General features: G+C 38.6%; 1 protein-coding gene across 2 annotated transcripts in view; it reads left to right on the top strand.

Moving 5' to 3' along the window:
• Positions 1–10,709, top strand: part of GRID2 (glutamate ionotropic receptor delta type subunit 2) — a 1,614,208-nt gene extending 1,603,499 nt beyond the window's left edge. For both annotated transcript variants that reach the window (XM_068975313.1, XM_068975312.1), the window contains 2 exons: positions 7,349–7,589; positions 10,287–10,709. In XM_068975313.1, coding sequence (XP_068831414.1) covers positions 7,349–7,589; positions 10,287–10,709 — 664 coding nt within the window. The remainder of the gene's footprint in view (positions 1–7,348; positions 7,590–10,286) is intronic.
• Positions 10,710–16,145: the final 5,436 nt, after the last annotated feature.

Here is a 16,145-nt window from a genome sequence, read left to right as displayed (position 1 = left end):
CTTCAGCCCTCAGGACAGCCAAGGCATGGCCTGCAGTGGCTGGAGCCCTGGCATTTTTACCTCTGGCTGCAAAGAGCCTCTGATCACCATAATATGTAAATTATTTTGTGTGTATTGTATGTGATGGTTTGGGAGTATGGCTGTTCTCTCTGGTTCAGTTTCCTCATCCATAGACTGAGTGGAGGGAAGCAGAGACAATAAATGATGTCTTCAGTCTTTGGGGAGCTTCTCTGGTGTCTCAGATGGTAAAGAATCTTCCCACAGTACAGAAGACCCAGGTTCGACCCCTGGTTTGGGGAGATACCCTAGGGAAGGGCATGGCAACCTACTCCAGTGTTCTTGCCTGGAGAATTCCATGGACAGAGGAGCCGGGTGGGCTACAGTCCCTGGGGGAGCAAAGAGTCAGACATGACTGAGCAACTAACACATTCACTTTCAGTCTTTTTAGTTTAGTAGTTATACTTCTGTGAACACGAGAGGGAAATTCCAATTGCAAAAGAATCACAGAAATTCCTGTGTACATAGCCTAAAAAAGAGAAATCCTGCCTTTATTCTTTTTAATTTCTGATTACCCCTAAATTCTTTCCCAGCAGAAGCAACTTAAAAAGTCAGCTGTCCTCTAACCAGTATCTTTTTCAAAGCTCAGCAGGAACCTAACAAAATTAGAAAGGACACTATAGACTACTATAGCTGTCAAAGGCAAAATTGAAGTTACCTATGCAGGATTAGAAATTTGCATCTGTCTCTCAGCAACCTGTTCTTTCACAAATATATTAATCTGAAAATCAATTTCTAGAGTAGTGATGAAGGATGTTAAGTGGTCAATAATTAATGCAATTCTCACACACAAATGAGGTTGTTATCTTCAAAGTAAGTAAAAAGCTTTTCAAGATAAATGCTTCAAACCTGTGGAGTATTTTTATTTGAATATGAAAGAAGGCTGTTTTGCCTTCTCCCTGAAATTTGCACACTTATATCAATAATGCAAGCAGGATTGATCTATTAGCCGTTTTCAGATTCAAGTGAAGTTTTATGGACTTCTGAGATTTTCCTGTTCAATGAGATTACAAGTGCTTTCATAGTTTTGGACAAAAGAAGGAAATGCAATATTCTTGTCTGTGGATCATGAATCATGCACTGATCATCTGGAAATATAATTCGCCATTAAGAAGATGTACCAGAACAGGTTCAGAGAAAGAATGGTTGTCACACATGCTGGCAATAATAATTCTAGCTTTTGAGGTTTGGTAGCCTACTAAGTGCCAAGCAATGAACAATATGCTTTTGTTTATGGTCTCATTAATTCTCGACATAACTCTCCAAAGTCAGCATATCATCACTCTGCAGTAAAATGGCAGGAATTTTCCTGACTACACTCCAAGAAGAGGTTTTAGGTATCCAATCATCACAGTCTAAGATCTAACTTTGTTTTCATTAATTTAAGTGTTTACAGCACCAAAAAGTTCATACTTTCATGTTTCAAACCCACAGGTTAACTGTGAGTAGTTCTTTGCTCTCTATGAGCAAAGACTGCCATCTTGTGGAAATTTCACATATAACAAGAACAGTCATTCCATGGGACTAAACTTTTTGCACTAGAGGTTTGCAACTAGATTTTTGTGTTATTACATACACACACGAAACATCAGTGTTACTTATAAATAAATGGCCAATCTCTCCTTTAAGTGTGATTTTTAAGTCTCTTTTAAACATGCCAGACCTTTTGAAGCTTTGAAAAACAGAATCTTATTACTTGTAAGGACTCATCCCATCATTCTTTAAGGCAGTGCATTAGATTTTGCTAAACTGTCTTTACCTAATCCTTAAATAGTTTTCAGATGCTTATATCTTTCCTTTTCTCCTTTGCTGTTTGCCTCTCTTCGTTTCACAGCTATTTGTAAGGCCTCCCCAGACAGCCATTTTGCTTTTTTGCATTTCTTTTCCATGGAGATGGTCTTGATCTCCTGTCTCCTGTACAATGTCACGAACCTCATTCCATAGTTCATCAGGCACTCTATCTATCAGATCTAGGCCCTTAAATCTATTTCTCACTTCCACTGTATAATCATAAGGGATTTGATTTAGGTCCTACCTGAATGGTCTAGCGGTTTTCCCTACTTTCTTCAATTTGAGTCTGATTTTGGTAATAAGGAGTTCATGATCTGAACCAGAGATCCAACCAGTCCATTCTGAAGGGGATCAACCCTGGGATTTCTTTGGAAGGAATGATGCTAAAGCTGAAGCTCCAGTACTTTGGCCACCTCATGCGAAGAGTTGACTCACTGGAAAAGACTCTGATGCTGGGAGGGATTGGGGGCAGGAGGAGAAGGGGACGACCGAGGATGAGATGGCTGGATGGCATCACTGACTCGATGGACGTGAGTCTGAGTGAACTCCGGGAGATGGTGATGGACAGGGAGGCCTGGCGTGCTGCGATTCATGGGGTCGCAAAGAGTCGGACACTACTGAGCGACTGAGCTGAACTGAACTAAATAGTTTTAGTTATATAATAGAAAGGAAAGTGTAGTGTAACTGTTCTGAGGGAATTTCCAAGATCATTGGATTGTGTAGGAAAAATGTATAGCAGCACCCTGGGCTTAGAGAACACTTCTGTTTCCTCAGAGCCCTGTAATCCAGGTCAGTCTGTGTTCCTGGAATTTACTGTGGGCTGGTCAGAGCCTGACTGAGGAATTCTATGGCCCAGTTTGTCTGTATATCCCCAAAGACAGGGTCTTCTGCAATGCCTCGGTTACCTGTGCTTTATGAGAACAACCAATACAGATATCTTTGCGATGTGGTGGTACTTGAAGGTGCATAAAGAAGTCTCTTTTCTTTTTTTCTAACTAGAGTGTGTGTGGAAGGTTAACTTTTTTTTTTTTAACTGGCCTGGGTCTTCATTGCTTTGTGCAGGCTTTCTGTAGTTGCAGCATATGGGCTCTAAGGCACATGGGCTTCAGGAGTTACAGCTCACAGGCCCACGAGTACTCGGGCTTCAGTACAGTGCTTGGGCTCTGGATCATTGGCTAAGTAGTTGTGGCTCACATGCTTAGCTGATCTGCAGGATGCATAATCTTCCCAGACCAGGGATCAAACCCATGTTCCCTGTATGGGCAGGCAGATTCATATCGACTGCGCCACCAGAGAAGTCCCAGAAGTCTCTTTTTTTCCCCCTCAATAACTCCTACTACCAGTTTGCTGAAACTAAAAAACTCCTACCACCACCTTGCTAAACCTGAAAAATTCTACAGTTTTAAACACATTCTTTAGACTTAGTAGAGGCCCTTTACTCTTATGGGAATCAAAATGGGTGATATAGAATATGTATATCTCAATGATTATTTTTAAAACCAAGTTATTTTCCAGGTGTTGAAATAATAAGGACACATCATAAGTGGTACAAGATACCACTAAGAAGAAAGAGTAAGCAATAGTCCTTTCCTGAATGAATATGTGAACGAATGAAAGAATGAATTAGCATGAATTGAGCACTGAAATGATTTCGGTGTTGCCCAGGGCATGCCAGCTGAATGTACAGTTGTGTTTAATGTAAAGTTTGTACCCAACGCAATGCCCGAAGTGAAATCACTATTTAGATATTTATTGAATAAATAGATGAATCAGTGGAAATGGGATAGATTAGAAAGTAGGATTAACGATAAGAAATGATATGTAGACTCTGGAGGTAGGGTTCATTTACCAAAAACTCTGTTGAGCATATTCAGTCCATAAATACATGCTTGCTCCATGAGGGTAAGGGAAGGAGGCTCAAGAAAGTAGGTAGATATTGTATAATTATGGCTGATTTACATTGTTATGTGGCAGAAACTAACATAATATGTAAAGCTATTGTCCTCCAATTAAAAATATATTTTTAAAAATAAAATTTAAAAAAATTAAAAGTAAGTAAATTAAAAATTAAAAGTAAGTAAATTAAAAATACGTAAATATATGCCTGCTCCATGTTGGGAAGTATGGAAGATGGTGAGTACATATTCTTGGAGGAGAACAGACATTAATCAAGTAACCACAAATAATTACAAATGATGATAAGTGCTGTCTGTGAAGGAAAACTCTTCCACTTCCACAGACACTGACCAATATCGTGTGGCAGGAGTAGAAAGACAGGGAAATTTGGGAGCTCATTTTGTACTCAGATATGTTCTCATTAAGAAGATGCTGTTGTGGTTTCTTTTCCTTTTTACAGGTACCTATAAATCCACATTTAAGAAGAAGTTATTTCTTTTATGGATGAATGTTTTTTCTTTCAATATATTCAGTAATGCCCTGACTACTAGTGTGTTTAGGTAGGCAAATACCTACAGTGTCAGTTTACTCATGGTATCTGAATGATATTCATAGACAAGCCAAGCAAGCAACTTTGAGGTTGTGGGGGATGGTGCCTCACAGGCCCACAGAGAGTTGCTCCTATGACTCAAGCAACTATTTCTCAAGTGTATTCCTCAAAATTTTAGCTCTAAAGAAAATAAGAAAAGGGGGATGAAAGTCTTATAAATTTAGGAAATGCTGGCGTAAACAAAAATCATACACGTTTTCTTTTCTACAGGTCTTCTCAAAGCCTTTAATAGGCTGCCTTAGTTTGGTAAATTTCCAGGAAAGTGTTGCTCAGAGTTGATGGCCACAAGACCCCCTTTTTTTTTTGTTCTTTTTTTTTCACAGAAACCCTCTAGGCACTAGGGTCCCTTGGAACACACTTTTGGAAATTCTAGAAAAGCAAATGACCTTATCTGGGATGGAGGCTGGAATAAGGGTGAAATAGAATCCATTAACACTCATAATCATTTTAGTAAATTCACATTTACTGCCCTTTTTGAGCAACACTCCAAAGCAACAGAACTTTAGGCCCATCAATTTCATAAGGAAGCTGTCCAAGTTGTGAGGGAGGCTCCAATGCAATGTTGATCCCAGAGTGTCAGCAGGGGGCACCAGGGGTGAGGCTGTGGGCAAACCCAAAGGTAAATGACAGAGATGTAAGTCAGAGAAAGACAAATATCATATGATATCACTTATTTGCAGAATCTTTAAAAAATGGTACAAATGAACTTATTTACAAAATAAAGACACGCATAGAGAATGAACTTTTGGTTATGGGACAGGAGGGGAGAGGTGGATAGTTTGGAAGTTTGGGATTGACATGTACACACTGCTATATTTAAAATAATTAACCAACGAGAACCTATGGTATAGCATAGGAAATGCTGCTCAATATTCTGTAATAACCCAAATGAAAAAAGAATTTGAAAAAGAATAGATACATGTATATGTATACCTGAATAACTTTGCTGTATACCTGAAACTATAACACAACATTCTTTTGGAGTAACTATACTCCAAAAGAAAATGAAAATTAAGAAATAAAGGCTTAACTCTCCATCGTAGGCCTTAGGGCTGGTGTTACTCTTGTTTGCTGCTGCTGCTGCTAAGTCGTTTCAGTCATGTCCGACTCTGTGCGACCCCATAGACGGTAGCCCACCAGGCTCCCCTGTCCCTGGAATTCTCCAGGCAAGAACACTGGAGTGGGTTGCCATTTCCTTCTCCAAAGCATGAAAGTGAAAAGTTGAAGTAAAGTAGCTCAGTCGTGTCTGACTCCTAGCGACCTCATGAACTGCAGCCCACCAGGCTCCTCCGTCCATGGGATTTTCCAGGCAAGAGTACTGGAGTGGGGTGCCATCGCCTCTTGTTTAGCTCTGGTTCAATGTCAATAATCATTAAGCTCATGCTTATAGACATGTGGGTGACATGAACAGATGAAAAAGGTGAATACATCACGGAAAGTGAGTTATTTATTCCGTCCAGATTGGCTTAGTACTTCTCTCTAAACTTTTAAGCAGCCTGTCCTCAGATAATACAAGAGCTGGGACAATATGGGTCCACATATCCTAAGTCTGGGCTTCCCTGTGACTCAGACGGTAAGAATCTGCCTGCAATACAGAAGACCTGGGTTCAATCCATGGATTGGGAAGATCCCCTAGAGGAGAGCATGGCAATGCACTCCGGTATTCTTGCCTGGAGAATCCTAACTATAAGAATCAGGTTAAATTCTGCTAGATAAAATATGTCTTGCCCTCTTATCTTGATAAATATACCTTCATGACCCCTAGGACGTCAGGTTTGGGTTTCTAATTTATGACCAGCTAAGAGTTCCATGCTGATTCAGTGGCACAAGGAGTTGACCTCTGGTTCCCCTTCCACCCACACAGTGAGGGGTTCCCCACACAGAGGTGTGTGTGCCTGAGCTTGCATGTTGAACTCTGTTGGCAGCCCCCAAATACCACTGCAGAGACCTGTATGTACCCCTCGCTTTGAGACCTGCTCTCATAATCAGACATGGAAATAGGCCTTTATGGGCCCTGGCAGGGCACTCTGAGCTGCCTGGGCAGGAAATGTCAGGGAACTGTGCAGATGGTACCCACTCTGGAATGCTCATGACCTTGGCCTTGACTGTTCTCACCCTGTGAGAAGGGGCACAGCTGGAGGAGAGCCAGAACTAGGCAAGTCTGAGGTAGAGCCCAAAGAGTATTTGGAATTGAGAGTAAAATCTCTATGAAAAGTATATATTTTAAAAGCTGCAGTCTTTGCAGCTACCCCCACCCCCACCCCAGACTCTGGAAGTGAGTAAAAGAAGAAAAAGGGTGTTTCTTATTTGAATTTAACTACTTCTGAAAGCCTCTGGTCAACTTTTCTTCTTGTTCTCCAAGGTAAGATTATTTCGCCTTTGGCATTGAAAGGAAACTAGATCAATTGTGTGAAAAACCCCAAGTGATGTATTTTACCAACTTCAGACTTGTCCCAAGGCTTTCTCTCACACTGTGTTAAATAATAGAAGTCTGTTTAATTGAATCCCTTTGTCTGTAGCATATGCTGGGTGACATTATGCCAGCATCTTGCTCTAAGCAGCAAAACGTTCTTCGTAAAAGCATTAAGATTCAGAGCATCTTTCTGGATATAGGGTAGGAACACAGAACTGCAGCAGCTTGAAACCACATAAAAACAGTGCCTCCGAAATGTAATTGCAAAAACACATCACAACAAACCAGCGTAGGGGGTAGGTAATATTTAGGATTCTAAAATGAAATTTTTTTACAAAAAGAGGGGAGAGGGAAGACTATAAGAATGGAGGGAGGAAAGCATTTGTGGTACAAATCTTATCTAAAGAACTTAACTTTATAATGTTTTGCATGACCTAACTTTCCACCCGTAGGCTAATCTATATGTTTATTTCCCCTTGACAGCCACCATCCTTTAGAGATGGGGTTACTGATGAATATATTGTGGACTGAGGCAGTTAACCAGGTCTGCAGTAACACATGATTGTGTGTTTCACCCCAAGGATCCTGGAGCTTCAGCAGAATGGTGACATGGACATTCTGAAGCACAAGTGGTGGCCCAAGAATGGGCAGTGTGACCTGTACTCCTCAGTGGACACAAAGCAGAAAGGAGGCGCCCTGGACATAAAGAGCTTTGCAGGGGTTTTTTGTATCCTGGCTGCCGGCATTGTCCTCTCCTGCTTTATAGCCATGCTGGAGACGTGGTGGAACAAGAGGAAAGGCTCCCGGGTTCCATCAAAAGAGGTACTTGATTGAAAGCTTCGGCACTATGTTGAGCGAACACGTGGGCTGTGTTTCCAGGGAGGGTCATCACAGGGAAGGGGATGGTGGTTGGGGGTGGGATTTGTTTCTTCTTTCCTTGAAGAATGAAAATAAACTTAGGAAATGTAAAAATTGGTAAGATCAATACCAATTTGCATTTTTTAAGACATCCCAGATCCATGAAGAGGAAACGATAGCATTTGAAAGACTGACAGTTTCATGAGCCATAATGGGCCTTGAAATTCTCCCGAATCTTAGGATAGACTAGGTCTATGATTTTCCTAAAGGCTGTGATTGCCTTGACCATTTAACAAAGACACTTATTATTTTATTTCAAGTAGCTGTTTAACTTATGGGTAAATTACTAGTGTCTCTGAGATTCGGCCTAAGAAATGCAGTGTTACAGTGAAATAGTCAGTTTTCTCTTCACTGCCAGGGACTGCATCCTTCTGTCTGCATGTAGACCTAGAGAAGTGATCATATGTTTTCAGCCCTTTGATGACTCTAAGCTTAACAAATCCATACCATGGAATCATCTAGAATTCCATCTTTCATCTTTCCTCCTGGATCAGCTTTACTCCAGGGCCATATTAAAATTTTTCCAGAGATTTGAAAGAATAATTTCAGAGTTACATATATCTTTTAAAGTGCCCTGTGCTTTATTTTCATTAAAAAAAATGTGGGATTTATAAATTTTCAGAGACTATCTGAAGTTAAACTACTTGATTTATTTATCTTACTTCCACTGGATCAAAAGGTGAAAAAAACTTTTAATAATGAACTCATATTCACTAAAGCTTCACAAATTGAAATGAAAAACGACCTGAATTTGCTGAATAATTTGATTTGCTGGATAGTTTCAAAGAAAGACAGTTTTAAACTTTCTGTAACTAGACCTTGGCTAACTTATGCCTAAGTAAATCCTAAGAGGATCTGCTTTAAGGTGCAAATAAAAAAGACTTCTCATTTGCATGTGAATTTTTGCATGTCAATATATTCTTTCAAACAGATTGTTTCCTAAAATTTTCTAAGGATTGCTTCCTACCACCTTATACGAAAAATTGATCAGCACCATTTACAAGGAAAAGCTTGGCTCGGCAAAGATAAATTTTAGCTTCCTACCTGTCTGAGTGATCATACATTCTAAATTAGTGGGGTATAAACTAAAAATTAATCAGATTTTTCTGTAGTGTTTTCTTTGTGGAATAAACTTCTGGTATCTCTGCTGACACTGATTGAACGCCAAAGACCACATTAATGCAACATTATAGCCGAGACATCATAGTCTCAAAAATCTGAAAATTAAGGACTCCCCAAGCTCCTTATATTTTGAATTACTATACATGATATTAAATTTTTGCATTATTATATCTGTTGATGGATGACTACATTATAGTTGCTGTGGGAACCATAAAATTCTATCTTTCAACACTCTAAAGTCTCAGTGATAATATTGCATTAATGGATATTTTTATCGGATTTTGAAATGAGAAAGGAGAAGGAAAAACAGTGATGCACATCAAAATATTTTTCACTGAGGAGCACTTTAATTGCACAATGAAAAAAATACATCCTCCATTCTAATTCATAGCAGTTAATCCAGATCATATGAACAAATATTTTCTTTTATGATTGATAGATATTTTAAATTTTAATTTATTGGATATAATTAAATCCTCATAAATTTAGTTTATTGAATTTGGCTATAAAGAAGACTGATAAAAAGGACAATTTTCTTTCCTGCCAGTTTTATTTTTCAAATATTGGGCTTTAATGCTCACTTTTAGTGAAAGTCCTAAGGAATTTATGAATTAATTTCAACTCCAGGAACATGAGATTTTACTTCCTTTTTCTTCATTAAGCACCTTCTTACTAAGATTCCATTAGCGTAGCTCAAAATGTCTTTGATTTAGAGGCCATTTAGTATTAAGCTGGCCCTAAACTGAAGCTGTCACTCACATGTCATGACTTGAAGGGGTCTCTAAAGCTTCTTTTGCTGACCTCACAATATTGAATCATTTAGGCTCTAGGTACCTTGAGTGTATGAAATCCTTCAATCAGAAACTGATTCTCTTGTGTTGAATGTTGCTCTCTCTAAACAATCTAGCTGAATCTAGCACATGTTTCTAGCTGAAAGAGAAATAACCCTTTAACAGTCACTAACACTTTAGTGTAAACTAGCATATCAACTTAGTATTACTTATCTCCAAGAATGGAAAGTTAAGGTTAGGAGTGAATAGAGGAAAGAAACAAAACCCAACTTGGAATGAGACATCCTGAAGAAGGAGGAAGCATGCAAATAGAAGAGGTGGGGGTGGGGGAATGTGTAGCCAAAACCATACATTCTATTTGTATAATTTTGCCTGGGTCTGTCCCTGCTCTTGTAGAAGGCAATCACCCATCTCCTACTCCCATATTTTGTAGTTGCATGTGGCATTTGCTCATTTAAGAACTTTCATTGCAAGAAAAAGATAGATAACCTTATCTTAGAATCATATGGGTACCCCCATAACCTAGCACAGTGCCTGGCTCATATTAGGTGCTCAATAAATATTTGTTAACTGAATAAACCCCAAAGTTCAGTTCATTACCTATCATGTTTGCTGAACTACTTTTTATTTTTTTAACCATGGAAGCTAGTACTGATGAGAACCTTATCTTCTTTTTCTTCATCTCCAGGATGACAAGGAAATTGACCTGGAGCACCTCCATAGACGTGTAAATAGCTTGTGCACAGATGACGACAGCCCCCATAAACAGTTTTCCACCTCGTCAATTGACTTGACCCCTCTGGACATTGACACTTTGCCAACACGACAAGCACTGGAGCAAATCAGTGATTTCAGGAACACTCATATTACCACAACAACCTTTATCCCAGAGCAGATCCAGACTCTTAGCCGCACACTGTCAGCTAAAGCTGCCTCTGGTTTCGCTTTTGGCAACGTGCCTGAGCACCGAACTGGCCCTTTTAGGCACAGGGCACCTAATGGGGGCTTTTTCAGGAGTCCTATCAAAACAATGTCATCTATTCCTTATCAACCAACTCCTACCCTGGGGCTCAATCTGGGTAACGATCCAGACCGAGGCACTTCCATATGAGAATCCAACAGAGTCTCTCCACTGTTTCTCTTGTAGGACTCCCTTTGCGAGGAGCAACTGTAAGCTTGTGGGACTAACATGGATGTAACTTTTTTTTTTAATCAGGATTATTAGTAACAATTCTAGTTTTTTCTCTCTACCTTCTCCCTCTTCTCTCTCCTCTACTTCTTTCTCTCTCTTCTTCCCTCTCTTTCCAGACATCTCCTTCCACTTTGTTTCATTACTCAATTTGTTCCCCCAGAAGGTAGTATACTAGGATCCTATTAGACTGCTTTTCATATACTGTACTTCAAGAATAGGGAACATGCACTGAGTATACTAGGAGTATATGCAGGATTAATTTTACACAAAGGCCTCTTCTGTAACGTTTCTCTATTTTTAAAACTATAATTGCAATAACTTCAGTCTTTTTACATTCTTCTGCTGCATCCATAAAATGCTCCACTGCTGTCGAGTGTCCTTTGACTCTGGACCAAAGGCAACCCCTGCAGTGTTTATAGAATAATTTAAAGACCATTCAGGCCACATAATATGAGAATGCAATTTTGTAGGATTACAAAAAAGCCATTAATATGCCAGTCAAGACTACAGTTAAAACTACTCTTGCACTGCAGCAGTGCATATGACCTTTATGTGATTGTACAGTATTAAAAAGGTTTTTTTTTTTTTTGCTTCTGTACAGTAAACTTTATCATATGGCAGCAGCCTCTATTGTGTTAAATAAATTAGTATCTCATATATACATATATATGCACCTATATAATGTGTATATATATTCAAAGGCGGCCATTGCTATTGCAATTCATTTAATAAAGCTTTAGTTTAAAAAAAAGTATTGTATACAGGAATTATGTATAGTGCAGGGGGTCTTTTCAGTTAGAAAAGGCAGGTTGCTTTAATGTTATTCTGACTCGCATTGTTTGCCAACAGAGAATATTTTATACTTTTGTTATTAAAACATCCAGGGTGATTTAATATTTGTTCCTAGATGTAACTCATTTGAATAGATTTCTGCATTTGTTATTCAGTAATGTATAAAGCTAACCTTGATAATTTTACTTTTAATTAATTATCCAAATGGAAAATGTTGTTAGCTGAACCACATTCACCACAGCACAGAGAGCTCTATCCGAGTTTAGATGTAGATCATTGGAGGTTAATAAATTCTCTTCCAAAGCAGTGAGCCAATCAATACAACTGTAGTTGGGGAGAGATGGGAGCCCTTAAGAAATATTGATGTGGCCTTAATTACTGTCATACATTATCCTAAAGAAGAAAATATAACAACCCTACTGGGCTCTCGACTTCACCCCCTTTTTATTCAGTTCTATTTGGAGGAGTTATGTATTTTTTACATTAGTGCCAAGTGTATAGAAGGATGACAACAAAAAACAGTGCCTCTTTGTGCACAATCCTTTTAAAGTAGCATTCTTACCTTTTAGAAATGTAGAAAGAATTTTGTTTGTAATCCTTCAATTAAAATGTGGTAAGTAGGAAGCAAGAACTTATCCTGTGTTTTTATGCAGCTATAGACTTATTTTATTCTAATTCATTCCGTGGCTAGGATTGATATAGGAATCAACCTATGTGATTTGCTTTAGGAGAAATTAAAAGATATATTCTTAAGGTATATTATATTTTGATGCTAATTCTGTTCTGGGGAGCATCTTGTCCTGTCACTGTTTTTGTACTAAATTGTCAAATATTGTCTACTGTGTAAGGCAGAAAATTTTCTTATCATGCGAAACCATTTTGTTTCCAGGGTAACAAGTATCTCCGTGCATGCACAACTTGTTTTCCCTTGTAACATCCATGAGCTCATTCACGACTCTGATTTTAAAACAAAAAATCTTTACAACAAGCTATATAGGGACATACCAGATGTTGCAGTGATTTTAGCTATCAACAAACTGTTAACCATGTACAATATTTAAAATAGGCCTATTTTGATGTATTGCCTATTATACAAATACACAAACCACTTTTTGAAGGCCTCAGTTATGAGTGACAGAGCTTTCTGTGTATAATTTGTCTAAATAATTTGTCTAATAAAAATGTTTTCTAAACTTGCTCTCCTACCATTGAAGTCTTAACTATACAATTTGAAAATGCTTACCCTCTCACAGATAGAACTGAATTTTTCTAAAAATTTATCTTGAATTAAAGCATAACACACATTAAGTTTTGCTAGCAGAACGATACTATAATGAGTGGCTCTCTAAAAACAGTACCAACTGATGTTCTAAACCAATGCAAGACTGCCTTTCTGCTATTAGAGACTATTTGAATCAATGATATATTTGTTTTCCTTTGTGAACATCTCTATGAGCACCTTTTGGGGAAAGATTTATCCTGTTTCATGTAAACAATGCAGCCATTATAATAATAGTAGGATGAGGGTTTGTTACTTTTAAAAAAAGTTAAAGGTAATTATTAAACTTAGAATTTGTGTATTAATATTTGCTTTGCTGTTGGGGAAATATTCATTATGCTGAATCTGTTAATCTGGAAATTGACTCCCACATTATTTCTAAAGGAGTGTTATTTTCTGCATTTGAACTACAATATTTAATTCTTCTAGCATTTAATTCACTCAATGGAGATATATCTGAAAACATTCAATTTAGCTTAAAATCTCTACTTTTCTAGGATTTCTAAGTGTTGAAACTAGAAGGAACTGTAGCGATCTAGACTATCTCCCTTATTTTACAGATAAGAAAACATACGATGCTGAGAAGCTGTGACTCGCCCCAATGTTTGACAATCTGAGTCTTTTTTTAACTCTGCCATGCCTCAGTCACACTCACGCAGACCCTAATCAGTGGTGCATTTGAGGGGTGGCTCAGGTACGATGACTCCACCCACTCCTCTCTCGCCAAGCTTAGGCTGCAGATCTCTAGAACCTTCCTTCCTCTTCGGGGACCACTTAGAGCATCTGATTCACCTTCTCATTTTACAGGTGCGAAAGTGAGCACCTCAAGCTGCATCAGGTCACAGCTAGTGGCGGAACTTGGGGCATCTTGCTTCTGCCCTGTGCTACTCCCGTTAGCCCAGTGCCCACCCTGATCCGCACCGCTTCCACCCAACTTGCTATTTCAGAACAAGACAAACACCCTACGTACACATACTTTTATTCCACTCAGAGGTCGAATTTATTCCACTGGTGAATCTTTAAGAGAATTGGTTGTCCCTTTCAACCGCATCAGAAGTTATGCACAGGGTTTTGGTTTAATTCTACATTAAAAATTGTGAGACCTTCTTTCTTTCTCATACATAACGAACTACAGGCAATTTGTCATTTTCTCAATTATGTTATTTTTCATCTCTTTTAGTATGGTTGGTTGTCAATTGAATAAATACTTTAAAAAATAGACTTTGCTGGACGGTACTTTGCTTCATCAATTAGAAAGAAAGATGAGAAAAATCAATTTATCCTACAGAATACCTTTAAAGCCACAAAATTGGATAACAAATTATGAGTATTCTATAATCAGAATTTGGCGATGGTGAAACACATTTTGAATTATGAGAATAGTAAATAAATCAGAGCTGATAACTTTTGTGCTAGTAAACGTAGGTTTTATTCTTAAATATACATCTCATGATAATTGATAAAACACAATAGGCTCTTTAGAAATGGGCTTCCCTCTAGAGTGTTTTTATTTCTGAAAATGAATCCTTTATCCAGTCCTTGTGATCAGATATTAATAAATGACTAGTAATTATGACATTTTACAAAAATCATTTCAATTAAAAAAAAAAAAAACATTTATTTATTTGGCTGCACCAGGTCTTGGTTGCAGCATGTGGGGATCTAGTTCCCTGACCAGGGATCGAACCTGGGCCCCCTGCATTGGAAGTACAGTCTTAGCCACTGGACCACCAGGGAAGTCCCTCAGCAAATTTTACTAAACACCATCTCATGAGGTAACATCTGTGAGCTCTCTTGGATGGAAATGACTTACCTGACATTGAAAAATTAGGAGATAAAGCTTCTTAGATTTGATAGATTTAATTCAATTCTATTAGTGTTGACTGAAAACCTGCTACATAAAGCCACAGTGCTAAGCAGTTACACATCACGTAGATGAGGACATCTTCACGAATGGGTCTGGATGTGTTCGAGGGCACCGGCCTTTCCTTGTCCCTATTCAACCTGCAGGATATGGAGGCCACCTTACAGACTTTCTAGAGTGGCAGAATTAGTCACCCCAATCCAGTATCTCCTCAAGGGCCTGGACAGTCCAGCTGATTGGACCAGTCCATCCTGGAAGTTCTCATGTGCTGACTGAGTCTGCCATCTTAGATTCAGATTCCTTCCACAAGGAAGACTTGGAAATCTCCCAAAATGCCAGACCATGAGGCCAAATTTTCAAAAACATGAAAATCACCCTGAGACACGGGGAAACTGCTGTCTAACCCATGCTCCTGGTCCATAGGACTCAAAGACTGATTCCTTCCCTCAGGCGTCCGCATCAGAGTGGCACAGACCAGGGCGCTCATTTTCCGTCCCTGCAGATAATCCCTCGGGATGATTAGAGCACTGTAGACTTTCCAACAGCTTGCTTCAAAGGGACCAAACACAAGATCCGGATGAAAGTAAAGTGTTTTACAGGCTGCCCACCACGAGCACAGCCTCCAACCCACACACACCCCCAGGAGAACAGAAAAGACGTGGTTTTGCTGCGTTTTGCAGAGCTGCACAGAGGCACAGAGCGACTGCACCACCTAACGATTCAGCCTACCGTGGGAACACACTACATGAGCTGCCGTGGGTTTTCTCACCTGACTTTGCCTACTTTCTTTTTTTCAACAGCTTTCATTTGTTTCCATAGAATATTAGTAACAAAGCGAATATTGTTCAAAGTTGATAAATTTTTGCATATCTAAAAGCTCTACCCTAACATGCTATTACACACCATTTAAGACAAAGGGTCATCTTTGGACTGGTTTTGCGCGTTTCTGGGATTTATTCCCAGTGGAGATGAGAAACTGTTCTGTCTGCACTTGTTACCTACCTTGTGCCACAAACATACCTTTCTGGACTTCATTAAGAATGAGGCCCCTTTTTCCTTTTGGAAAAACTCTATAGGTTCCAACCTATAGAATTGGCAGTTTCAAAAGTCTCAAATTATCTGTGATATGATAGAAAATTCCAAAAATTTTATATTAATTATCATGAATTTAAAACTAATTAAGCTTTCATAGCAGCTATTTCAAAAGAAGAAGCATATGTCATAAAATCAAAGAACAGTAAAATGTCAGAACCAGAGAGGGACAGAATAATAAATACAAATATTTTAATAGGTAATTTTCCTGCCATAAAATTTGAAGTAGAATTAGAGGCAAACTTTAATTTTTAAAGTTGTTTTATTTTTAAATTGGTGCTATTGAAGATTCTAGGAATCAAGTAGCCTATACCTATGGCTATTTTTA

The sequence above is a fragment of the Capricornis sumatraensis genome, chromosome 7 (genome assembly GCF_032405125.1).
Source record: "Capricornis sumatraensis isolate serow.1 chromosome 7, serow.2, whole genome shotgun sequence".
Classification (NCBI taxonomy): domain Eukaryota; kingdom Metazoa; phylum Chordata; class Mammalia; order Artiodactyla; family Bovidae; genus Capricornis; species Capricornis sumatraensis.
Note: the sequence above shows the minus strand (reverse complement) of the source record. Positions and strands in the feature narration are given on the sequence as shown.